General features: G+C 46.4%; 1 protein-coding gene across 1 annotated transcript in view; it reads left to right on the top strand.

The window, feature by feature from the left end:
• The window catches only part of LOC135203555 (CCR4-NOT transcription complex subunit 1-like), a 188,162-nt gene that overhangs the window by 136,157 nt on the left and 24,822 nt on the right, over positions 1-27,183 (top strand). Inside the window, exon 24 of the mRNA XM_064233297.1 lies at positions 19,837-20,036. Within this exon, the coding sequence (XP_064089367.1) occupies positions 19,837-20,036 (200 nt within the window). The remainder of the gene's footprint in view (positions 1-19,836; positions 20,037-27,183) is intronic.

Raw genomic sequence — 27,183 nt, 5'->3', positions numbered from 1 at the left:
GTTGGTTGACCTTTGCTTGTTTTTTATCTCTCTTTTGGAATTCCCATCATGACTGATTCTGCTTCAAGTGTGAGAATGTGTGTGAGAGATTGCAAGACTCGACTTGCTAAATCCTCTATAGATCCTCATTCTATTTGTAGTAAATGCAGAGGAAAAGTTTGTGAGTTGGGTGATAGATGTAATGAATGTGTGGGCTTGCCTGAGACTGAATGGATTGAATATTAATGCTATGTGCGCAAATTAGAGAAGGATAGGATAAGGAGAGCGAAGAATACCTTGTCTCGCTCCTCCATAGATAGTCAAGGAATAGATAGTCCTCTATCCCTCGATAATCCTATTGATCCTCCTCCTATTGTATCATTACCAAATCCAGTTGCAGAAACGGGTAAAAGTCCATCATTACAGGACATGATGACGGCCATTCAAGCCCTTGGTCAACGGGTAGAATCCCTGGCACAAGACAGGGATAGATTATGGTCTAATATGAGAGATATCAAAGTGAATAGTGAAATAAGTGCAAGTGCAGTGGAGGGTGCGGCCGCTCGGACTTGCCGTGCTCCTAGTCCTAGACCTCTTCCAAGCTCACCAACCCCTGTGAGAAGGAATGTCGACCGACGAAGGGAGGCGAGAGGTTTTAGCTCCCGAGCGGTCGTCCCCTCGAGCGTACCTGTAGACGATCCCCAGGACGCTCACCCTCGCAATCGGAAAGGCGAGGTTAAAGTGTTTTCTTTGTCGTCTGACGATGCAGTAACTAGACGGGGCTGTCGTCAGACTTCAAGATCCAGACCCATTAAAAGAAAATTCCAGGATGCCGAGCGTTTTGAGGCTGGACGCCAGGACGCTGAGCGTCTAGATACTGGACGCCAGGACGATAAACGTCAAGAGCTTCCAGGATGTAGCCATTGGAGCAGCCCGGAGCGCTTTCCTTCAAGTTCCGATATTTGCTCTCCTACCAAGTTAAGACGTAAGATGTCGCACAGGCGGCCATCGTCTTTGGTAGGAGGCAAGGAAATATCGGAAAGGGGGAGGCCTTCGGTGCGAACTGCAACTCCGGATCGCTCCCCTTTCGTCTCCGATGTTTGTTCTCCTACCAATATAAGACGCAAGATGTCGCGCAGGCGGCCGTTGTCTTTGGTAGGAGTAAAGGAAGCATCGGACGATTGGATGCCTTCAGTGCATGCTCCTGCTCCTCCTTTGGATTGGCATTCTTCAGGCCCTTCATCTCAAGACAAACAGAGTGAAGAAAGAGATTGACTTTGCAGCTTCCCCAGTCTGTCCCCAGCAGCAAGAAGCTCCGCAGTTTTCCTTACTGCAAGATTTTCAGCAGAAGCTCTCCTCTCTTATGCAGTCATATCAACCTGCTACCCTTACAGACAAACGTCGAAAGGATAATGAGGGTCAAGAGCCTGGATGCCAGGACGCTAGACAGCGAGATTCTGGACGCCAGGACGACAAACGTCAAGTTTCTGGACGCAAGGACGCCAAACGTCTCGAGGCAGGATGCCAGGTGTCAAGAGTCTGGACACCAGGACGCCAAACGTCTTGAAGCAGGACGCCAGGTGTCAAGATTCTGGAAACCAGGATACCAAGCGTCGAGAGTCGGGAAGTCAGGACGCCAGGCGTCAAGATTCTGGACACCAGGACACCGAACGTCGTGAGGTAGGACGCCGGGCGTCAAGGAACTGGACGCCAAGACGCCAGGCATCAAGAAACTGGAAATCAGGATGTCGATCATCAGGTTTTACGTCGACAATACATCAAAGAAGATAGACGCCAGGATGACAGACGTCATGAACGTAGGCTCAAAAGCTACGGGTGTCAAGTGACTGATCCTCAAGACACCAAACTTCATAAAAGTCCGGACCAGATAGACGAACATCAGCATTCTCGACTCAAAGATTCCAAACGTCAAGAATTTATTTTGGATGCACAAACGAAACATGACATCGCTACATCAGTTGTCTCTCAATCAGAAGAAAGGAATGAAGACATCCCCCATTCTCCTTTTATCCGATGCAAGACGTTTCCGAGGAAGACAATCAAACAGATCTACAACCTTCAGCAGATCTTAAAAGACTTATGAAAGTTTTGTTCCAGCTGCCCCTCGTTCCCCACCTTCAGAGTTCACTCCAGGGAAAGCTTCTAAAGAATCCGACTTCATGAAGATGGTATTATCGCGTTCTTCGAAAAGAGCATTGAAAATCATGAAGGAATGGATGGACACTAAGAAAGACCAGGGAAAAACAGCTCTCTCATTTCCTCTGGCCAGACTAGCTTCCAGATCCAGCATCTGGTACGATACTGGAGAAGTCCTCGGTTTGGGAGTTCCAGCTTCTTCCCATGGGGACTTCTCTAGTCTTGTGGACTCTTCTCGTTGGACGGCCATGGGGAAGACGAAAGTTTTTTGGTCTTCCACTGAGATGGACCACCTCTTCAAAGGGATTTTTAGAGCCTACCAAAACGGAAGAACTCGTTCACCTTATGTCTTGTATTGACAAAGCACTTCGAGACGGGTCGAATGAGCTAGCAGCCCTTTTCTCAGCTGGAATCTTAAAGAAAAGGGCCCAATTTTTTTTCTTTTATTTCGAGTGGAATAACGCTCACTCAGAGAGCGGAACTGCTTTTTGCTCCCCTTTCGACTCATCTTTTTCCGCAAAGTTGGTAAAAGAAGTCTCCTCGCCGCTAACCCAAAAAGTGACACAAGATCTGATGACTAAGGCAGCAAGGAGAGTCGTTCCGTCAAGTTTTGCAGGGCAGAAACTCAAGGAAACTACTCCTCTACCCCGTAGTTCTCGGCCCTTTCGAGGTAGATCCCTCAGGAGAGGGAATGCAAGACCTATTGCAAAGAACTCCAAGAAAAGAGGCTTCAGACGAGGAAGTATTAAAGTCTGACAAAGATCCTCTTCAGACAGTGGTAGGAGCCAGACTCACAAATTTCTGGCAAACATGGGAGAAAAAGGGAGCAGATCCTTGGTCAATTCAGCTTCTCAAGGAGGTATACAAGATCCCTTTCTGGAAAAAACCTCCCTTAGCAGAAAGACCAATCGATCTGTCAGCCAAGTACAGAGAGGAGTCCAAGGCACTAGCGATACAGCAAGAGGTTTCTATGTTGCTTCAGAAGGAGGCAATAGAAAGAGTTCGGAATCTGGAATCTCCGGGGTTTTACAACCTATTATTCCTGGTCCCCAAGAACTCGGGCGGATGGAGACCGATTTTGGACGTGAGTTCCCTGAACCTTTTCGTGAAGAAAACAAAATTCACGATGGAGACAACGAAATCAGTTCTTGCTGCAGTCAGACGAGACGACTGGATGGTTTCATTGGATCTCCAGGATGCTTATTTTCATGTCCCGATCCACCCGAACTCCAGAAAGTATCTAAGATTTGTTTACAAGACAGAAACATATCAATTCCGAGCTCTTTGTTTCAGCCTAAATACCGCACCTCAAATTTTCACAAGACTTATGAGTAACGTAGCAGCAATGCTACACAAGAAACGCATCAGAGCCTCATTGTATCTGGACAATTGGCTCCTCAGAGCCCATTCCTACACTGACTGTCTGGAGAATCTTTAGAAAACAATTCGATTATCAGAAGACCTAGGCCTTCTGATAAACCACCAGAAATCTCAAATGATCCCATCCCAGGAAATCTTGTACTTGGGGATGACGATTCAGAGTCAGGTTTTTCGGGCTTTTCCGTCCACATTGAGAACGGAACAAGCTTTAGAGAAAATAAGAAACTTCCTAAGGAAACAGAAGTGCTCTGCGAGGGAATGGATGAGTCTGCTGGGGACCCTTTCCTCGCTAGAACAGTTTGTCTCCTTAGGAAGACTGAACCTGCGCCCTCTGCAGTTTCATCTAAATCAGCATTGGGACATGAAGAAGACACTAGAGTCAATGTGTATTCCCGTTTTGAATGACATGAAACAGTCTACAGTGGTGGAACGATCCTGTCAAACTCCAGGAAGGCCTCTCCCTAAAGCAGAGGAACCCAGACCTAGTGTTGTTTTCCGACGCCTCGGACTCGGGCTGGGGAGCAACACTGGGGAAGTTAGAAGCCTCGGGCTTCTGGAACAAGGAGCAGGAAAAGTTCCACATCAATCTGAAAGAATTTACTGCAATTTTCCTAGCTCTCAAGGAATTCGAGGACGCAGTCCGGAACAAAGTGATACAGGTCAACTCCGACAACACGACGGCGTTGGCCTACATCAGCAAGCAAGGTGGGACACACTCAGAGTCTCTGTACAGAGCGTCAAGAGAACTGCTCCTCTGGACGAAAGGAAAAAGCGTGACTCTGGTAACGCTTCATTCAGGGAGAAAAGAATGTGAGGGCAGACATTCTGAGCAGAAAACATCAAGTCTTGACAACAGAATGGACTCTCCATCAGGAAGTATGCAAGAGTCTATGGCGAATCTGGGGGCGCCCTTGCATAGATCTATTCGCAACAGCGCAGACGAAACTGATGGAGGCTTACTGTTCTCCAGTCCCAGACCCCGAAGCAATCCACATAGATGCGTTCCTTCTGAATTGGACACATCTAGACGTGTATGCCTTTCCCCCATTCAAAGTAGTACACAGAGTGTTTGCAAGTTTGTGGCCTCACGAAGGAACCAGAGGGGGTGACTAGTGGCACCCTTCTGGCCGACAAGAGAGTGGTTCACAGAGGTACTGGAATGGATGGTGGACACCCCAAGAAGCCTTCCGTTAAGAGTAGATCTACTCAAACAGCCCCACTTGGAAAGGTATCACCAAAACCTCCAAGCTCTTCAGCTAACTGCCTTCAGACTATTGAAAAACTCACAAGAGCTAGAGGGTTTTCAAAGGAGGCAGCTAGTGCAATTGCAAGAGCTAGGTCGTCTTCCACCATTAAGGTATACCAATCAAAGTGGGAGACTTTAGAGGATGGTGCAGGGACAAGTCTATTTCCTCTTCCAGTACCTCTGTGACTCAGATAGCAGATTAGTACCTCTGTGACTCAGATAGCAGATTTTCTGCTATACCTCAAGAAGAGACGTAACTTTTCTGCTTCTACTATCAAGGGTTATAGGAGCATGCTAGCAGCTGTCTTCAGGCATAGAAACCTGAATCTATCTGATAATAAGGATCTACAAGATCTTCTTAGATCCTTCGAGACAACTAAGGAAAGACTACAATCCTCACCATCTTGGAATTTGGACGTAGTCCTCAAGTTTCTCATGAGTGACAGGTTCAAACCTTTACAGGAAACATTTTTTAAGGACCTCACCATGAAAACTCTCTACCTGATTAGTCTAGCGACAGCAAAGAGGGTCAGTGAAATCCATGCCTTCAGCAAAACTGTAGGTTTCAGACAGGGCAAAGCCATCTGCTCGCTACAGTTGGGATTCCTAGCCAAGAACGAACGCCCCTCTCAACCCTGGCCCAAGTCATTCAAAATTCCGAACCTCTCGGATCTCACAGGTGAGGAAGCAGAGAGTTCTTTGTCCGGTAAGGTCTCTGAGACATCACTTGGAGAGAACGAGACAATTACGTGGCACTTCAGAAGGGCTTTGGTGCTCGGTCAAAAAGCCCTCTGCAAATGTCGAAGAATGCGCTATCCTTTTTTATAAGGCAATTAATTAGGGAAGCGCATTCAGCATGTACTGAAGCGGATATGAAGCTACTTAAAGTTAAGACTCACGAGGTTAGAGCCGTGGCAACCTCGGTAGCATTTAAACAAAATACTAGATCCCTTCAGAATAACCTGGACACATTTTGGAGGAGCAAGTCAGTGTTTGTGTCGCACTATCTTACGCAAGTGCAAACTTTGTATGAGGACTGCTACACACTAGGTCCGTTTGTAGCAGCCCTTTCAGTAGTGGGAAAAGGGTCTAGCCCTTAAAACCCATAAACCAATACTCTTTTTCTTACCTTGGGACTATTGAAAAGTTTATGGTTGTTTGTGGAGACTGGATGCAGTCTTCCACAATCATTGATCTTTAGTCAGGTGATCAACTTGTTCCTTGGTAGCGCCCGGAACAAGAGTATTGTAGGGATTCTAGTCACATAGAGGTTTGACTGGTTGACAGTCTCCAAGAGGTCTTCAGCCCCCTGGGTGGATTGCTGGACCTCATAAGGAAAGCAGACATAATGAGGCAGGATGTCATTGAAGTCAGCTTCCTTAACAGGTACGAACCCGTAAGTTTGTTTTTATTAACACTTATGTCAATTTCAACGATGATAGCTGTCTCTGACCCTCCACCAAAGGTGTTAATCAGCTATACAGTAGTACCTCGAGATACGAAAGGCTCAACTTACGAAAAATCCAAGTTACGAAAGCAAAGACGAAAAATTTTACTGCTCTATATACGAAAAGTTTTCAAGATAAGAAAGGTTTCTGAAAGTCCGAGATTCGCCCCATAACAATTTTGAAACTCGCGCCGCACGCCGCCATCTTAGTTATAGTAGACTCGCCACCATCCTCCTGCTCTTTCATTGGTTCCTGATGCTAGCCAAGCCATGAATCCTTCTCTCTAATTGGACAGCATCCCTCCCATCATGCATCTTCTATACATATGTACTACGTGTTGGCGTGCTTTACCTCGGCCACTTCGCACCCGAAACTTTACCGTACGCAATCGGCATTCGTTCGCTCCAACGATTTTGTTTAGTAACGTAAATTCGTTAGTGATTTCGTTGCAGTACGTACATATTATCGTGTTGTGCTACTTTATCGTGTTGTGAGAACGTAACTTATTACGTACAGTACATAGAGTCATGGGTCCCAAGAAAGTTGCTGAAGTTCACAGAAAGAAGAGAATGCTTTCTATGGAGACAAAAATGGAGATAATAAAAAAGTATGAAGCTGGCTTGTGGTTGAGTGTGATCGCTAAGGAATACGGCCGAAATCCGTCGACGATAGGCACCATCCTTAAGCAGAAGGAAGCCATCAAAGCATCTACACCTTCCAAGGGCGTCACTATTTTGTCCAACAAGAGGAGCCATGTGCATAATGAAATGGAAAGGCTGCTTCTTGTATGGATCGAGGACAAAGAAATCGATGGCGATACGATAACCGAGACGGCAATCTGCCAGAAGGCCAGCGCTATTTTCGGCCGATTGGATGCCCAAGCAAAGACGACGGTGGGAGGGGGACCATCAACGGCAACCCCAGAGTTCAAGGCTTCTCATGGGTGGTTCGAAAAATTCCGTAAACAGACTGGCATCCATTCGGTGGTGAAGAAATTGAAATTACGTTAACTATAAAAAAGTAAAACGAAATGTAAAAATAAAAAAAAGACAATAAATTTTATTTTAAGTTTTTTGTAAAGTTAAGTGTTACAGTTTTGTTAATGTGTTTTGTAAAGTTTAGTTTGTTTTTTGACATTTTTTTATGCGTTTCGTAAAGTTAAGTGTACGTATCTGCCGTTTGTCCTCCTCCTCCTCTGCCGCCACTTTTGGAGATAGCCTCACTCGAAAGGTCAGCTTCGACATTTTACGTTACAGTAATAATATTTCTTGTACACTAATATACACTTTATTTACAGGTTTGGATTTTTATTCTTAATTTAGGTATTGAATGGTCCAAATTGTTGTAGTGGGTGTTTTTGAAGGGCTTGGAACGGATTAGCCATTTTACATGTAAAATGTGTTCTAAGATACGAAAAACTCATTATACGAAGGCCGCCTCGGAACGGATTAATTTCTTATCTCGAGGTACTACTGTATTTATAACTACCAGGTGAGTTAGATGTTTGAAAATGTTATTTTCATGATAAAATAAATTTTTGAACATACTCACCTGGTAGTTATATATAATTAAATTCCCACCCTCCTCCCCTCTAGAGACTGTGGGCATGGAAGATCTGAGGAATAGTTGGAACGGTTCTACGTACCTGGGTAGAGGGCGCACAGGTGGTGCACCTGACTACCCAATCGGCGATTGCCGTGAGTTTTGAAATTCTGCCGTGACGTCAGGGACGTAAGCTATATATATAACTACCAGGTGAGTATGTTCAAAAATTTATTTTAAGACTTCCAGAATGTTTGTCTGCAGTCTGGTATAGGTTTAAGATAAAACAGTACATCCCAAGACCCAGGTGTTTCCATTGCCAGCATTTTGGACACACCCTACAATCGTGTAGATCCAAATTGCAAGAAAATCCTGCAGTCTGTGTCAACTGTGGAGAAGATGAGCATGGTATGTGTGACAGGGAACCTAAATGTGTTCACTGTGGTGAGGGACATGCATCATCATCTCAGCAGTGTGATATATATTTACTAGAAAATGAAATCCAAGCAATCCAAATAATACAAAGAACAACATTTAAGGAAGCACGAGAGAGAGCCAAAGCAAAGACTGTAAGACCCGGTCTAAGTTTTGCTTCTGTTGTAGCAAAACTAAGAAACCAAAAGAAAGAGACAAATAAAAACAACCAAGTTAATAGCACAAAAGGAAAATCAAATAAAGAATCATTAAAAAGACAGCTAACTGAATCATCCGAGTCAACTGATGATGAGAATATAAAGACAAGGTTTACTAGAACCAACAAGAAAGACAAGTATGGAACTGAATAAAATTGAAGTGTCAGTAGAGAGACACCCTCCACCATCTGCCTCTTTGGAGGCAAGGCCAGTTGTTGCAGGTCTGGTGGCAGCTTCTGTTGGTGCCAATTCCTCTTTGGAGGACAAACCAGCAGATGCTGGTACCCTGGTGCCAGTCCTCGCTGGTACTTCTGCCTCATTAGAGGCAGAGCTGGCTACTGCCAGCAGTACAAAGACACTTGAGGTGGTCTCTTTAGAGAACACCTCTGCTCTCTCTGTCTCGATAGAAATGGAGAGCAAAGAAACTAAAAAAAACCTTCAGTGTCAAAGACATTGAAGGAAAAGATGTTGGCTCTACGAAGGCGATAACTCCTCCCAAGAAGCCAACAAAACTTTCCATTAAAATGCCTCCCCCTAGTAGAAAAAAAAATCTCCCAGTCTTGTAAAAAGGAACCACAATGTTGGTCCTAAACATGAATAAATTCACTGCCATTATTCAGTGGAACTGTCGGGGACTGCGAGCGAAGTATGAGGAAGTGAAGCTTTTGATCTGTGAGCACTCTCCTGTAGGGGTATGTTTGCAGGAGACTATGCTAGGTGAATATACCCCTTGTCCTAGGGAATATGTTCACTATAGAGCTAAATTTGATCTAGAAGTGGGAAATCATGGTGGATCCCTCCACACTACGAAGTGAAACTAAATACTCCACTTCAAGCTGTGGCTGTAAGAATTAATTTAAGAAGGAAATATACTTTATGTTCCCTTTACATTCCACCCAATAGCCATGTCCCCCAAGAGAACTTAATATACTTAATGCAGCAACTACCAGAGCCATTTCTTCTACTTGGTGACTTCAATAGTAGACATCCATTGTGGGGAGATGTAACATCAAATCAAAAAGGGAATATGATAGCATCTTTAATAGAAAATGAAGATATAGGTCTTCTTAATACTGGAGAACCTACCCATTACCACATTCAGACAGGCACCGTCTCCTGCATCGACCTTTTAATATGTAGCTCCACCTGCAGTGTTGATTTTAGTTGGAGAACAAGTGATGACTGGCATACCAGTGACCATTCTCCAATTGTGATTGACACCAATGATGGCCCACCTATCCTGAGATCACCACGATGGTGCTTAGAGAAAGCAAATTGGAGAAAATTCTAAGATTTAAGTGAGTTGGAGGGGGATGCAAAAGATTTCCTAAGTGTAGATGATGCCATTGATCTACTCAATGGAACATTACATACTGCAGGTCTACACTCAATTCCTCGAACTAAAAGACTATTCAGGAGACGGCCAGTACCGTGGTGGTCAGAAGACCTAAGGCTGTTACACCGAGCTACAAGGTCATCATTGACTAGGTGCCGTAGACATTGCACCTTGGACAAAGTCATAATTTACAAACAGTGTAGGACACTATTTTGAAAAGCTATGAAAGCTGCCAGAAGACAAGCATGGGCCGGATATGTATCCTCTATTAACAGCAGAACACCAGTCTGTAGCATTTGGAAGAAAATAAGAAAAATTCAGGGTAAATTTACACCCAATCCTCCTCCAGTACTTAAAGTGAATAATATCATGTCACTGATGCCACAGAAGTTAGTAATACATTTTCAGAACACTTCGCTCGAGTCTGAGAAATCAGATAGTTCCCCAGGACATAATTTCAGAATGATGGAAGAACAACAGGTACTTGACTTTTCAGCAAAGAAAGCCGAATCATATATATGCCTTTTTCTGAGCAAGAACACTGCCCCTGGTCCAGATGAGATTCTTTATGAAATGTTTAAACACATTTCAAGGAACACAAAACTTTTTATAATAAGTATTATCAACAGAATATGGGATGAAAGCAGCTACCTTAGCTTATGGGAATTAGCTACCATGTTACCATTCCTTAAGCCTGGAAAAGATCCTCTCTGTGCAGAAAGTTACCACCCCATTGCTTTGACTTTCTGTAAAGTTACCGCCCCATTGCTTTAACTTGCTGTTTGTGTAAATTGATGGAAAAAATGCTAAATGTAAGACTGATGTGGTATCTAGAGTACAACAATATTCTAACACCTTCTCAGTGTGGTTTTCGAAAAATGCACTCCACCCTAGACATCTTACTGCAACTTGAAACCTGTGTCTGTGAAGCCTTTGCCTCCAAGCAACATCATGTGACTGTTTTTTGATATAGAAAAGGCCTATGACTGCTTGGAGACATGGGATTCTGAAGACAATGCATAATAATGGTCTACGAGGCAAATTGCCTTTATTTGTGAAATCATTTTTACATCGTAGGTATTTTAAAGTTAGTTGGCAGTACTTTACCAGAGAAAAGGTGCCTAGAAGAAGGTGTTCCCCAGGGCAGTGTTCTCAGTGTAACACTTTTTGCTCTGGCCATAACAGTGTTGCAGCTGTTATTCCAAGAGAAGTTTTAAAGGCACTGTTTGTGGATGACTTGTCAATATCGTTTGCTGCCACCCGGATGACTGTAGCAGAAAGAAAGCTACAATTAACAATAAATAAAATAGTAAGTTGGGCTGAGAAACAGGGTTTTAAATCTCTGTAAGCAAGACTACTGCTGTCCACTTCTGTCGGATCAGGGGAGTGCATCCTGATCCAGACCTCTGTTTGTATGGCCGTAGAATCCCATGTGTAGAACAAGCACACTTCTTGGCCTAGTTTTTGACTGTAGATTGACTTGGGTCCCCCATATCAAACATATAAAAGCAAAGAGCCTAGAAGCTCTACACATCTTGAAGGTGCTTTCTTACACCAGTTGGGGGAGCTGATAGAAATCATTTACTAAAGCTTCATAAATCCTTTATCTTGTCAAAGCTATCATATGGTTGTGAAGTTTATTCTTCAGTTTCCTCATCTAACGTAAAATTTTTAGATTCAGTGCATTATTCAGGTATTCGTATAGCCACAGGAGAAGTCTACGGGGGGCTGGCACCTGGTGATAGATCTTTCCCATGAACCGATTCATTCGCCAGACTCGGTTCATGATGGAAACAGCAACAAATTGGAAGTCTCTAGCACAATATTTCGCTTTATGGTGAATTTTTGAAAAAAAAAAAAAAAAAACTTTTTACGTCCGCGCTGTAACTTCCGAAAAAATCAGAAATTCTTTCGTCCGATTGTCATAATGTTTGCACTGTTTTATATGTGAGAATGTGTGCAATTTCATGTAGAATACAACATAAAACAACCCATAGTTGTAGCTTTTATCAGTTTTGAAATATTTTCATATAAATAACGATAAGTGCCAAAATTTCAACCTTCGGTCAATTTAACTCTACCGAAATGGTAGAAAAATGCAGTTGTAAGCTAAAACTCTTACATTCTAGTAACATTCAATCATTTACCTTCATTTTGCAACCAAGGGGAAGTCTCTAGCACAATATTTCGATTTATGGTGAATTTTTGAAAAACTTTTTCCTTACGTCTGCACGGTAACTTCCAAAAAAATCAGAAATTCTTTTGTCCGATTGTCATAATGTTTGCACCATTTTATATTAGCCTTTACATAAAGTTTTATATATAAAAATGTGCGCAATTTCATGTAGAATACAACTAAAAATAACTCATGGTTGTAGCCTTTGTCAGTTTTGAAATATTTTCATATAAATCACGATAAATAGAAAAAATTCAACCTTCGGTCAACTTTAACTCGACCGAAATGGTCAAAAACTGCAATTGTAAGCTACAACACTTACAGTCTAGTAATTTTCAATCAATTACCTTCATTTTGCAACAAACGGGAAGTCTCTAGCACAATATTTTGATTTTTGGTGAATTTTTGAAAACTACTATTTTTTTATGTCCGCACGTTACGAATTCATGCATCATATTGTGATAATATTTTCTGTATTGCTTTGATCGTTTTACAATTTGTTATATACCAAAATCATTGCAATGTAGTGTACAATACAACGAAAAAATTATTAACTCATTAGCTTTAACCGTTTTGCTCACAGCATGATTTGTATACAATTATGACATTTTTTTTTTGTGCTGTCATATACTCCAATATTTATATATGATAATGATATTTTTTCATTTCTGATGGTTGCATACTAATCTTCAGGCAATGACAAAAAAAAAGAGCCAAAAATTAACTCTTAATCTTTAAAACTAAGGGTGCTGTGATTTTTTGAAAAAAAAAAATTTTTCCGCTTCAGCGCTCACTCGCGAACGCCGCTGGCATATGGGAGACACTTTCGGAAATACTGGCTCGGCGTTTAAGGGTTAATCTCTGGGGCAAACATTAAGGACAAGTGGCATTTAATCTGTGGGGCAGACATTAAGGACAAGTGGCATTTAATCTGTGGGCCAGACATTAAGGACAAGTGGCATTTAATCTGTGGGCCAGACATTAAGGACAAGTGGCATTTAATCTGTGGGCCAGACATTAAGGACAAGTGTCATTTAATCTGTGGGCCAGACATTAAGGACAAGTAACTTTTTCTCCCACCATTTTTTCCACCGAAAATATGGTTTGTTTATGCCACTTACCTGACAGATATATATATATAGCTATATTTTCTGAAGTCCGACAGAATTTCAAAACTCGCGGCACACGCAGTGGGCGGCCAGGTGGTAGTACCCATTCCCGCCGCTGGGAGGCGGATATCAGGAACCATTCCCATTTTCTATTCATATTTTTTTCTGTCGCCGGTCGGTAAACAACTGTTTACAGACCTCCGCTCAGGATTTTTTGGAATTTGGCTCGCTTTTAAGTATCTGATTGGTTTTTTGGTATTGATTGGATTGTTGGATTGGCATGCGCGATAGTGGACCGTTTTTTGACTTTGGATTGGCTTTTCTGTAAACGTGATGTCTGGATCAAGTGCTGTGAGTTTCAGAGTGTGTGTGAGGACTGATTGTAAGGTGAGGCTACCGAAAGCATCGGTAGACCCCCACACAGTATGTATGAGGTGTAGGGGACATAATTGTTTGGTGGATAATCGGTGCAATGAATGTGAGAAATTGACCGATGATGATTGGAGAGTATATGAGTCCTATCGGCGTAAATTGGAACGCGATAGGATCAGGAGGTCTTCCTCCAGGAGTGGTTCTACCAAAGGTAAGACTAATAATTCTCCTGTATTAACACCTGTAGAGTTTGCTTCTCCTAAACCTGTGTTGCCTTCGGGCCCTGAATCTGTGTCGGGAGAAGCTAATGCTCTCTCTCTTATTTTGGAGTCTCTACACACTCTGGAGACCAAAGTGAAAGCCTTGGAAACTGGCTCTGTTCAAGTGTGTGATCGTGCCCCTAGTGTTGTGGAGGGGGCGTCAGATCGGCCCCATAATGCCTCTAGCCTAGACCTCTTATCGGACTCCCAAGACTCAGGGAGAGGGTATGTCGAAAGCCGCAAGAGGGTTACGGGGGCTCCCCACCGATCTGGCGTCCCTTCGGCAGGCCTTGTTGCAAAGTCCCAGGCGGTCAAGGAGCGCTCACAGGCGCGCATCCTTAAGGACTGTTTTTCGTCCTCCGAAGCGTCCTCCCCGCGCAAGGGGTGGAGCGCTCGGAGAGACTCTCGTCCGCTGAAAAGGACGTTTTGTGTTGAGGACGCTTCACGTCCTGTATCGCCGCTTTCTTCGGAGGATGCGTATGACGCTTTTCCGCCTCAGAAAAAGGGGTAAGATCTCCTCGATGAGGACGCTGGGTTTGCGTGCACAGGCGCGTCTCCCTGAGAAGCAGGTAGCTGTACCTGTGAGAAGGAAGGAGGCGTCCCTCGCCCCTCGTCTTCTCGCAGGATCAGTCCTGCTCCCTCTTTTCGTTCCTCTCCTACGAAGAACATTCTGTTGTCCCTTCAGGACCAGCTATCGACGCTTATGGCTCAGAGGACTCGCCCAGCAGCAGTCGAGCCTAAGCGGAGGAAGGACCTTAGACTGCCCGTCAAGAGGACGAAGCAGTCTCCTTCTCCCTCTCCTCGTTCGTTCTCTTTCGCCGATCGCGTCTCCTTCTTGCGATTCGCCGATCTCGTTCGTCCTCTAGGAAGACGTTGCGTCAGGACGCTTTTGTAGACTCTGGCAGGACCGCTCGGCACACGTTTCGCAGGACCTCGACAGGATGCTCGCCAGGACGCTTGGCAGGACGCTCGGCAGGACGTTCAGCAGGACGCTCTTCAGGACGCTTTTGGGGACTCCGGCCAAGAAGAAGTCGTACTCCAAGACGCTGGTTTGCGCGCACAGGCGCGTATTCCGGATAACATGCCTTCCCTTTCGTTTAAGAAACGTAAGGACGCTTCTCTGGCAAGTGAGGCTGCCTCGGGTGTCGCTAAGGACGCTTTTCGCCGTCAGGACGCTCTGCCTACTTCGAGTGGTAAACGTCACATAGAAGACAGCCTAGATAAGGCTTCAGCCAGTAAGAATAGGGGGTCTTTGATTAAGGCAAGACCCGACATACGTACGCCCTCTCCGGAGAGGCGGTCTCCTCTTCCGATTAGAGAAGGAGAGCTGAGTAGTCCGGCTGACTCTGTTGAAGAGGAACCTTCTGCTGCCTCTTCAATCTCAGATTATAAAGTTCTCGTGCGGCTGTTGCGTTCGTCCTTCGAGGACAAGTTTCAGCCGGCAGCTCCCAAGTCTCCTCCTTCGCAGTTTTCATCCTCTAAGACTGGTAAGTCTCCGGAGTTTGTTGAGATGAAAACTTCGCTCTCCACTAAACGGGCGTTCAAGAAACTCCAAGATTGGATGGAACGAAGGAGAGATCAAGGCAAGACTACTTTCGCATTGCCTCCAGCTAGACTCAGCGGAAAAGGGGGTATTTGGTATAAGACCAAAGAAGAAGTGGGGTTAGAAATCCCTTCTTCAGCACAAGGAGATTTCTCCAGCTTGGTGGATTCACAGAGGAGGTCCCTTTTATCCACTGCTAAAGTGACCTGGACCCCTACGGAGACGGACCATCATTTGAAGGGTCTGCTCCGGACTCTTGAAGTTTTCAACTTCCTTGACTGGTGCTTGGGAGTTCTGGATCTGCAATCGAGAAGCCCAGAATCTCTCAGTCTGGGGGAGCTGTCCAGCGTGTTAGCATGCATGGACAAAGCCGTCAGGGATGGTTCTGAGGAGCTCGTCTCTCATTTTGGGACGGCCTTCTTGAAGAAGAGAGCTTTTGCTGTGCAATTTCACGGCTCGTTCAGTTACTCCCAGCTCAGAAAGCGCTTTGGCTTTGCTTTTCTCTCCTATTTCGAACCATCTCTTCCCCCAGACTTTGGTGAAGGACCTGACAAGCAGTTTGCAAGAGAAGGCAACGCAGGACCTCTTAGCCCAGTCCTCGAGACGTTCGGCAGTACCTTCAACTTCTTCAGCTTTTGTTCGACCGCCGAAGAAGGTTAAGCCCTTTCGTGGGGCTCCCCCCTCGAGAGCAGCTCCTCGAGGGAGAGGTTTTTCACGAGGAAGAGCTTCCTTTAAATCAAAGCCTTCCAAGTGAGTAAGCATGTCCTTCAGACACCAGTCGGAGCCAGGCTGAAGTTTTTTGCGGAGCGTGGAGAGAGAGAGAGACGGACTCTTGGTCCCTCAAGATCGTGGAGCAGGGGTACAAGATCCCCTTTTTAGATCTTCCTCCTCTTTCTACGACTCCCAGAGACCTTTCTCTATCCTATCAGGGAGAGAAGAAACAAGTGTTATTCGATCTTCTTCAACAAATGATCGAGAAAAGAGCGGTGGAACAAGTCGCGGACCTGGGGTCTCCAGGTTTTTACAACAGGATTTTCCTAGTACCGAAGCAGTCGTCAGGTTGGCGTCCAGTTCTAGATGTAAGCAGGCTCAATCTCTTCGTGGAAAAGACCAAATTCACGATGGAGACGCCTCATTCTGTTCTGGGAGCCTTGAGACCGGGCGACTGGATGGTGTCCTTAGATTTGCAGGACGCGTACTTTCACATCCCGATCCACCCTCTTTCAAGGAAAGTATCTAAGGTTTGTCTTAGACAAAAAGTGTGGCAGTTCAGGCTATGTGTTTCGGCCTGACCACGGCTGACAATGGTGTTCACCGTAGTCATGAAGAATGTGACGAGGTGGCTACACTCTTCGGGGATAAGAGTTTCCCTGTACCTCGACGACTGGCTGATCAGAGCGTCGTCGAGAGAGAAGTGTCTGAAGGACTTGCAGTTCACTTTAGCCCTAGCAAAGTCCCTGGGACTTCTTGTCAACCTCGAAAAGTCGCATCTGACCCCGACACAGTCCATCGTGTATCTGGGGATTCAGATGGATTCAGTGGCTTTTCGAGCGTTTCCGTCCCAGGAACGTCAGCGGCTAGGATTAGAAAAGATCTCGGCCTTCTTAGGGAAAGAGACTTGCTCGGCGAGGGAATGGATGAGTCTGCTGGGAACCATTTCCTCACTAGAAAGGTTTGTTTCCTTGGGAAGACTGCACCTCAGGCCTCTCCAGTTTTTCCTTGCGGACGAGTGGAAGGCCAAGGACGATCTCAATGCGATATTGAGAATATCTCTTCCTATAAAGAACCATCTAAGATGGTGGTTCGACCCACAGAAGCTACAGGAGGGCGTGTCCCTAACTCTTCTGAGCCCCGACCTAGTGTTGTTCTCCGACGCTTCCATCACGGGCTGGGGAGCAACACTAGGAGGGAAGGAAGCGTCAGGCTCCTGGGGAGGGGAACAGGTAGCCTGGCACATAAATGTCAAAGAGCTTGCAGCAATCTTTCTGTCTCTGCAGTTTCTTCGAAGGAGTTTGAAGAACAAGATTGTTCAGGTAAACTCCGACAATACCACAGCACTCGCTTATTTGAAGAATCAGGGAGGAACACTCCAGAACTTTGTTTTTCCTGCGAGGGAGATTCTGCTGTGGGTGAAGAGAAGAAAGGTGACGATCCTGACGAGGTTCATTGCAGGAGTGCAAAATGTCAGGGCCGATCTTCTCAGTCGTCGGGAACAAATCCTACCGACGGAATGGACCTTAAACAAAGATGTGTGTTGAGACCTTTGGAGGTTGTGGGGACGTCCTCTGGTCGACTTATTCGCGACGTCAAGGACCAAGAGACTTCCTCTTTATTGCTCCCCGGTCCTGGATCCAGAAGCGATCGCTGTGGACGCGTTGCTTTGGAATTGGACGGGTCTAGATCTGTACGCCTTCCCACCATTCAAGATTTTGGGGGAAGTCATGAGGAAGTTTGCGGCCTCAGAAGGACGAGGTTGACCCTGATCGCTCCGATGTGGCCAGCGAGAGAAATGGTTCACAGAGGTCATGTCTTTCCTTGTAGACTTTCCAAGGACATTGCCCTGGAGGAAAGATCTACTCAAACAGCCTCACTTCGAAAGATTTCACCAAAACCTCTCCGCTCTGAGTCTGACTGCGTTCAGACTATCGAAAAGTTGGCCAGAGCGAGAGGTTTTTCGAAAGCAGCTGCGAGAGCAATCGCAAATGCAAGACGTGCTTCTACAAGAGCTGTTTACCAATCGAAGTGGGCTTCCTTCAGGGCATGGTGTAAAAAGGAGGGAGTTTCCTCTTCCTCGACCTCTGTGAACCAGATAGCTGATTTTCTGCTCTTTCTCAGGAATGTGCAGAAATTAGCAGTCCCTACCATCAAGGGATATAAGAGCATGTTGTCAGCGGTTTTTAGGCACAGAGGCCTTGACCTTTCTGACAACAAAGACATTCATGATCTTTTAAAATCTTTGGAAACTTCAAAGATTCCTCAAACGAGACCTCCTTCATGGAACCTTGACGTGGTCCTTAAGTTCTTAATGTCAAGTCCTTTCGAACCTCTTCAAGCAGCGTCTCTTCGAAACTTGACAAGGAAGGCTCTTTTCCTAACTTCTCTGGCGACGGCTAAGAGTGTTAGTGAAAATACAAGCTTTTAGTAATTTAGTGGATTCAAAGGAGACAATGCTGTCTGCTCTTTGAGCCCATCTTTCTTGGCGAAGAATGAAAATCCTTCTAAATCCTTGGCCGAAAAACTTTCGAGATCAAGGGTATGTCAAGTCTGGTGGGCCAAGAACCAGAGAGAGCCCTGTGCCCTGTCAGGGCTCTCAAGTTCTATGTACATAGAACAAAAGAGGTAAGAGGTCCCTCAGGTAATCTCTGGTGCTCTGTGAAGAGACCAGAGTTACCTTTATCTCTAGAATGCTGTTTTCTTTCTTTCTGAGGGACGTCATTTAAAGAGGCTCATTCATCTTTCCAGAAGACTGATTTGAGCCTCTTACGAGTGAAAGCTCACGAAGTTAGAGCTGTCGCTACCTCTCTTGCCCTCCAAAAGAATATGTCAATCAAGGACATTCTTGATTGCACCTTTTGGAGGAGTAACTCCGTCTTCGCCTCACATTACCTAAGGGATGTGAGAACGATTTATGACGACTGTAATTCACTGGGGCCATACGTTTCTGCGGACACAGTCTTGGGGTCCGGAAGTAGCTTTTTCCCTATCCCTTAGTTAGGTTTAGGTTAGTTTTATTGTTGTGTTTTAGGTTGTGGTGAGTCTTATGTGAAGATCTCCCATCCTTTAGTTTAGTTTAAGGGTTTTTTTGGTACTTGGTCAGGTGGTGGTCAGTTGCTTCGTTGCCCTCATATGTATGGCTCGATGATCTTGTCACGTTGAGGTCACGTACCCGTTGACAGATCATCCAGAGTGCACCAGCACTACAGGTCTCCACCTGGCTGGCAACTCTGATTTAAGCAAAAGCAGCCTTAAGTGACAGTAATCACAGAGTCTACTTTGCTAACAGGTGAGGAACCAAGATGTATATCATCTACTTAATTTTAAGTTTCCTAAAAAATCCTATTCTGTCTCTTCCCACCATCCGAAGGTGGGATTCAGCTATATATATATATCTGTCAGGTAAGTGGCATGAACAAAATGTTATTGTTATTATACAATTAAGTTTGTTCATACTTACCTGGCAGATATATATAATTAAAGTGCCCGCCCTCCTCCCCTCAGGAGACAGGGGCATTAATAAAATATGAATAGAAAATGGGAATGGTTCCTGATATCCGCCTCCCAGCGGCGGGAATGGGTACTACCACCTGGCCGCCCACTGCGTGTGCCGTGAGTTTTGAAATTCTGTCGGACTTCAGAAAATACAGCTATATATATATCTGCCAGGTAAGTATGAACAAACTTAATTGTATAATAACAATAACATGTTAGTAGGAGAAAGTTATGATTAGGGGTAATTTTTATTCCAATGAAGACTGAACCCTCACAGATTTAATGAGTGCCCCAATATTTCTTGTCAGTGAAATAGAGCAGTGGGATTGATATCTTAAAAACAGGACACCTTAAATTGTTAAGTGATAATTTGGTGTGAAAGCACCTAACCGTAGTTTGAAAAGCCAAGTGTCTGGCTTACATATTATAACTATGACAAATTATAAGTAATTCTTTTTTTTTTTTCCAGGTGTTGGGCTGAATCAAGAGATGAGGGGAAATTTAATTTGGATGTCATTGACTGGTTGATCCGCTCTCATTTGTTAAATATGCAGCTGTTTGATGAACAATTAGCACGTATTTTAGAGGATCCTCGCCTGCCTACGTTAATGCCAATGCATTCTCGCTTTATTATGCAGCTAGTCCAGGTTAGTATAATAGTGTTTTAGGGTTAGTACTTTTTTATATTAAACATGTCTTTTCCAATGTATTTTGTAACAAGTACAGTAATACCTTGGGTTACGAATGTAATCCGTTCCAGAACCTGCTTTGTAACCTAAAAAATTTGTAACCGTGAACACTTCAGGAAGACTTTCTGGTTCTTGCTCTAGAGAGCAGCGTTCACTACCATCATTAATCTTACGCTTACGCGACACTGTCATCTCACTGTCATCTTTCACAATTTTGAACAAATATTTTCATACATTCAACTTCCCTGTCAGATATATACTTAGCTATAGACTCCGTCGTCCCCGACAGAAATTCGAATTTCGCGGCACACGCTGCAGGTAGGTCAGGTGATCTACCGCCCCGCCGCTGGGTGGCAGGAACAGGAACCATTACCGTTCTAGAACCAGATTTTCTCTGTCGCCCGTATTGTAAATATACATTTGCGGTATCTCCTGACTTGATTTTCGTTTTTCATCGCCATCGATCTTCTGGGCTGTCTTTTGCAGGGAAGTACTGGGTCTTTGGTTCGGCATACGCTTTTATTAGCTTTTTAATGAATTTCGCTTCGAAATTTCGAAGAATATATCACGTGAAACTACCGAAATTTTCGGTAGACACTCACATAGTTTGCAAGAAAGGGAATTATTAATATTTATTCATTAATACGTGTAATAAGTGTTACAACTTTAATGAGGAAATGTAAAACTCTAATTTCCTACTTTAGGAAGTCAGAAAGGCATATGAAGATACGCTTCCTTTAGAAGCTTTAATAGCTTTTGTGCTAATGAGCAGTTAAGATTATTAGCAGTACTATTAGTTGTTGCATCCTCATTACCTTCTTACTCCACAGAAACTACAAATTCATATTTGCAAATTTGAAGATAATGGATGTAGCTCAAAATGCGAGCTCTTTAAAGGTAAGAAGTGAATGTAGTGTTCTCCATTGCAGTGGAGGGTGCGTCTGATCGGCTCTGTCTCGCTCCCAGGTCTAGACCTCTTCCAAACTCACAAGCCAAGAGGAGAAGGAATGTCGAAAGCCGCACGGAGGTTTCAGAGAATCTCCACCGGTCAGGCGTCCCCTCGGCAGATTCTGTAGAACGTCCCAGACTGCCAAGTTCGCCATTGGAAAGGCGTCCTAAAATAGTGGAGGGTGCGTCAGATCGGCTCTGTCTCGCTCTCAGGCCTAGACCTCTTCCAAGCTCACAAGCCCAGAGGAGAAGGAATGTCGAAAGCCTTACGGAGGTTTCAGAGAATTCCCACCGGTCGGGCGTCCCCTCGGCAGGTGCTGTAGTAGCGTCCCAGACTGCCAAGGATAGCCGTTGGAAAGGCATCCTAAAACAGTGTTTTTTGTCATCCGATTCTTCATCGAAAAAAGGGTGGAGTTCTGACAAGCTTTCGAGACCTTCTAAAAGATCGTGGAAATCGCCAGCTTTGGATTCTAGCTCGGAAAGTTTTCCGGAGGACTATCCACCTGAGAAGAAGAAGAAAGAGATTTATGCATCAAATCCTCCTTCCCCTAGATCGGATACGGAGAAAGAAGACGCCGCTACGAAGATCCTAAGAGAAATGCAACAACAGATATCTTAGTGGAGTTTTGAAGGATGACTTCCTTACTGTTAAGAAATCCCGTCCGATAGAAGTCTTTGACAGCTCGGACGAGGCGCCTGCCAGGCGCAAAACGCCGACAAGGCGAGAGCATCCTATTAGTAAATACAGAAAAGCGCCTGAGCCTCCTACCAGGCGCCTGGCACCGGATGCTCCTGCCAGGCGCCTGAGGCGCATTCCAGGCTCCTGGCGCCTGGGGCGCATTCCGGGCGCCTAGCGCCTGGGGCGCCTTCCAACCAGGCGCCATGAACCAGGATCTCCTTCTTCATTGGACATGGAGTTAGAAGTGGACCAGGAGGCTCCTCTTTGGAACTTTTCGCAGGATCAGTTTTTTCCTGACAGGATCTCTAGATGTCGCACAGGCGGCCGTAGCCCTTGTCAGGATGTGGCTGGTTCTGTGAGAGGTTTTAAGCATTCAAGATATTCTCCTGATAGGGACGTTAGTTGTCGCACAGGCAGCCGTCGTCCTTATCAGGATAGTCTTAATGCAAGTAAAGGCAAAGAGGAAGATCGGCCTTCTCCTGGCGGGGACTCAAGATGTCGCACAGGCGGCCGTAGCCCTTGTCAGGTTAGAGTCGGTACTGCTAAAAGCCCTTCACCTTGCGAAAGGAGGCGCTCTCCTCCGGTTGCTCATTCTTCTCCCAACTTGACTGGACAGGAAATGGAAGATAGATCGGAATTGGAAGCCAATAAGGGGGCAGGTCTCTCAGTTTATAAGACCTTAGCAACCCTTTTATTGAGAGAATTCGTTCATTACTAGTAAGAGGATATTAAAATCATCCTCCTTCGAAAATAATGCAACCAACCATTTCCAGAAAGAGTGGCAATCGTTTGGAAATTGGACAAGATTCGTACGAGCTCTCATTCATTGATTAGAGGCTCTTCCAGATAATAGAGGCGTAGAATACGGCCTTATCTCCAAGAGAATAAAAGCTTGAGAAATTCTCTTCGATCCTCGGTTTTCATTTGCGATCTCTTTCGACTAATACTAATTCGTGTTTATTGACGAAAAGAACGAAGAGAGTAAGATTTCCATTCTCTCTCTGCATCGGAGAGGAAAGAATGTAGTAAGAAGATTTGGTGTATACGACTACTGTATGACAAGTCATATACGCATACCATAGTTACCTTTGTGGTTTGCTACGGAATTATCTGTATCCTTACAGGAATTTCCTAGTAAGGACTTCGCTTAAAAGGTTTGTTACCACAATACCTACTCAGCTTCGGTATTTAACAAAGGTTGTTTGGCTTAAATATTTATTGAGAGCTTCCTTAGGCTCGAGAATAATTTTATTATATTCCTTCATTGAATGGAGTAACTGGCAACTCAGGAAGAATGCAGCGAACGAGACGGCTGTCATTGTAAGCCAATACAGTACCATCCAGTTCTTGGTCATGAGCAGTTGGTCACATCTCTCTCTCCTACGGGATCGAATGGTTAACCGTATCTTCCCCCTACAATCATGGACTTAGCCTCGAATTGAGTCCCCGTCTATCTTGAAGGGGGCTCGATCCCAAGGAGGGACGAAATGATTTAAATCAATTAAGCCATTTCCACAGCTCTCTCATATTTCAAGAAGCATTGAGAATCTCTTTTTTCGCCTCTGTTCGCTTTAACGAGAGAATCTGTTTGGAACACAGACACGGAACGTAATGATCCTTAAGAGGTTCGCTGCACGAGGTTGCACGTCCATGAGAACCTTCTCGATCGACAATATAACTATTGACATATGTCTAATCTTAGTTGGAAAGAGAGTTGTGGAAACCTGCGAGATGTCTTAGTCATAGACCTCTTCGCAAGGTGGAAGATGAACAGGCTGCCTCTATACTGCTTCCTTATTCTCGAACCAAGAAAGGTAGCAATATATGCCATTTTTAGTTTAAAAGGGGAATAAACTTTAGTCTTTTTCCCCTAGATTTATACATTGTTCCGATACGTAATACAAACCCTCGGTCCTTTAACAATAGGAAGGTAACTAGCGGCAGCTGGGACGGTCGTAAGCTTCGAACAAGGGGAGAACGGTAGTTAACTGCTTGTCCGATCGTGCGCGCACCCGCGCGCCCGAGAGGTGAAGAATCTCTTTTGCTTTCGGCTGCGGGTGTGAAGGACGTGTTCGTCATCGCTCTCTGCCCGTTTCATCGTCGTATGCTTTGTTTATATTGTGTTTTCTACTAATGGTTTGTTTGATCTTGAAAATGAAACTGTAAGTACACTGTTTTCATTTTCATTACTTAATTATGAATCAACATGGAGCTATCGCCGTAGAGGCGGCGATTTCCGCTCTTTTCATGAAATTGAATTTAATTATGTCTCGGTGCCGAGGGCGGGCGCACTCACGCCGAGTCATGTATTTTGGGCGAAAGTGTGTAATTGAAAGATGTAAGTACTCTTTTTTCATTATATTTTTGCCCTGTGCGTTCGTTGCCGAGAGCTTGATTGCGCTCGGCACTAGCCTCTTATTTTGTATGAATAGAATGCAATGAAAGTGGATTCGCAATGCAGTTTTATTTTCATTTTCATTTATTAATTGCATCAAATTTAATTTTGGATCAATTTCCGCTCTTACCGGGAATTAATCCTTACGATTATTGCTGTGAAAGTGAAATCGCAAGTGCAGTATTGTTCATTTTCATTTATAATTATGATAGCATCATATTATTATGGATCAAGTTTCCGCTCTTACCCGGGAATTGATCTTTCCCCCTTTAAGTTCTATGAAGTGAATCGCAAGTGCAGTATTCTGTTTCATTTTCATATTACTTTTCACTGCTGTGCGGGGGTAGGGGAAGCGAAGGTCTGCCAGGAAGTCGTCGGAAAGCTCTCCCGCGACTCCCTTGGTATCCGATTCTTCGTCTTCTTTCCTGCCCCCCCGCTCAGCTTCCTCGTATTTTGTATTTGGGGTCTTCCTTCCGTTCGGGGTGGGGCATGTATCCCCCCCGTGCGTGAGGGAACCCCTCTTACTAATCTGTCTGTGCTACCGCAGGTGCTACATCCGTGGGAGACGACCTTGGACAGGTATGGGCCACTGCGGCTGCAGGGCGTGCCTAGCATCCACGATCTGCTGCAGCGTCTAGCGAGGTCTGGGGCGGTGACCTTGGAGCGGTCTCCACTACAACCTTTACGGCCGCTTATGCTTCTTCCCCCCGCTGGTCTACACTCCCCATGCTGTGTCGGTGACGCCGTCTGCCGCTTCTAGGGCCGGTCGCCGCCGTACCGAGGAGGGGTATGCCGCCGCCGCCGCCTGTGTTTTCTTTTCGTGTTGCCTGCCCCAGACTTCCGCTGTTCCAGCAGCTCGCCCCTGGACCGGCCGCCAGTACCAGCTTCCCGCTGGCTGCCGATGATTCTACGAGGCGATGGCTGGGCCTGCCGTACCTGTCGCTGATGTGGTTCCCGCTACTGGCTTGGCTGTCCCTTCTGTGTTTACCGCTGCCGCTGTTCCTGCCGCTCCTGAGCTGGTTGCTGTTCTGTCGCTCCTGGTTCCTGCGCCTGTCCATGCTGGTCCTGCCCATGGTGTGTCTTCCCCAGTCCCAGGTCCTTCCGGACAGGTGCAGTCGGGGGGCCGTGTTGCTTCGGCAATAGGCCCGACTCCGGCCTGGATGGTGGACCTGACGACTGTCCTGCGTGAGCTGACGAAGAAGAGGAAGGTGTCATCTTCGTCTTCGTCTGCTGCTGCCTCTTCCCCTTCGACTTCTAAGGCCCATAAGCCGAAGAAGAAGAAGGCTGCCTCTCCCCCCTAACCCCCCGAAGTCTCCTTCGGGAACTTCTAAGGGCCCGTCCCACCTCGGTGGGACGGGGGGTCCTTCTGCTGGTCCTCCTGCTCCTTCGGGAGCGGAGTCCCGTCTCCCCTTTTTTTGCCCGTAAGGAAGAGATAGTACTGGGGACCAGAGGAGTATCGGTTAGCTCTGGTACTTCCTCGCCTGGTTCTAGCTGCGATGCCGCTACGCCAGGTTCCGGCTCGGTCTCTCGTTCGCGGGAGATCCCGAGTGTACGCTCTCCCTCGGAGACCGTGCAGCCAAAGTTTCGGCGCCAGAGTTCGCTCGGCGCCAAGACCACGGCACGGAGCAGAAGGCTGGCGAGAACCGCTCAGGTGACTCTCGCCAGGCCAGCGGCCGCTCTCGCAGCGACCAGCTGGTAACCGGGTTTTCCCCCAGTAAGAAGACTCCTTCGGGAACTTCGAAGGGCTCGTCACACTCCGGTGTGACGGGGGGGTTCTTCTGCTGGTCCTCCTGTTGCCTTCGGGAACGGGGCGCCGTCTCCCCTTCTGAGAAGAAGAAGACGGGGACCAAGGGTGTGCTGGCTACCGCTGGTACACCCTCGCCTGGTCTTGGCAGCTCTGCTGCTAAGCCAGGTACCGGCTCGGTTTCTCGTCCGCGAGAAGTTCCGAGTGTACGGTCTCCTTCGGGTGACCGTGCAGCCAAAGTTAAGACGCCTGAGTTCGCTCAGCGTCATGACCGAGACACGGAGCAGAAGACTGTCGAGAGCCGCTCAGGTGACTCTCGCCAGGCCAGCGGCCGCTCTCGCAGCGACCAGCCGGTACCTCGGGTGGACGTGACGGTCTCTGACCGGCCACGGGTTGAGGCTGGGAAGAGGTCCCCCAGGTCCCCTCGACCGACGTACCAGCCTCGGCTGGTACCAGCGGTTTGACGTGCCGTGAGGACGCTCACCGGTCTCACCGCGAAAGTGAGCTCTGCAGGTCACCTGACCGCCGCTCCCACAGGGACCGGGTGGATACGATGACCAGCAGCAGCTCGTCTGACGCACGGGACCGGGTCGACGTGCTCAGTCGAGCCGCTCGCCACAGGTGAGCGGCACGGCCAGGCCTGCAGATCGATCCCCACCGCGGGTTGGTGATCGGCTGCAGCCCCCCACGTACGCTGGTCCTGCCAGCGAGCGGGGGGGGAGGAGCGTCAGGTCTGTCTCTCCACTACCTTCAACTTCCTCGGGCTACACCGGGAAGAGCGAGGTAGCTAGGAGTGATCGGGTGAGAGGTTGGGCGCCGCTCACGCATCCCGTCACGACGCCGCACGTGCCACGTATGGTCTTAGGACCAACCAGGACGTACGCGCAAGTGATTGGAGGCGGCCGTCAGGGGGGGGAGGGGGTAGCGTCAGTTCTGTCTCTCCGATACCTTCAACTTCCTCGGCATACGCCAGGAAGAGCGAGGTATATAGGAGTGATCGTGAGAGATGCGCCGCTCACGATCCCGTCACGACGCCGCACGTGCCAGGTATGGTCTTAGGACCAGCCAGGACGTACGCGCAAGTGATTGGAGGCAACCGTCAGGATCTGTTGCTGGTCCTTCTTCTGAAGGAGGAGGGTCTTGGGAGCTGCTCTTGTTGGAGGGACTGGATGGGTCTACTCCTCAAGACGCTGTAACTTCCGAGATTCAGAGTAACTTTGCCCAGGTTATTGCACTGATTCGTCAGCACAACGACCGGGGGGAAGGATCGCCGCTCCACCAGCAGAGCCCATGTCTCTGCTCGAGTCGTTTTGGGGCCCGAGAGGGAACCCAAACCGAC

The sequence above is a fragment of the Macrobrachium nipponense genome, chromosome 24, assembly GCF_015104395.2.
Source record: "Macrobrachium nipponense isolate FS-2020 chromosome 24, ASM1510439v2, whole genome shotgun sequence".
Lineage (NCBI taxonomy): Eukaryota > Metazoa > Arthropoda > Malacostraca > Decapoda > Palaemonidae > Macrobrachium > Macrobrachium nipponense.
Note: the sequence above shows the minus strand (reverse complement) of the source record. Positions and strands in the feature narration are given on the sequence as shown.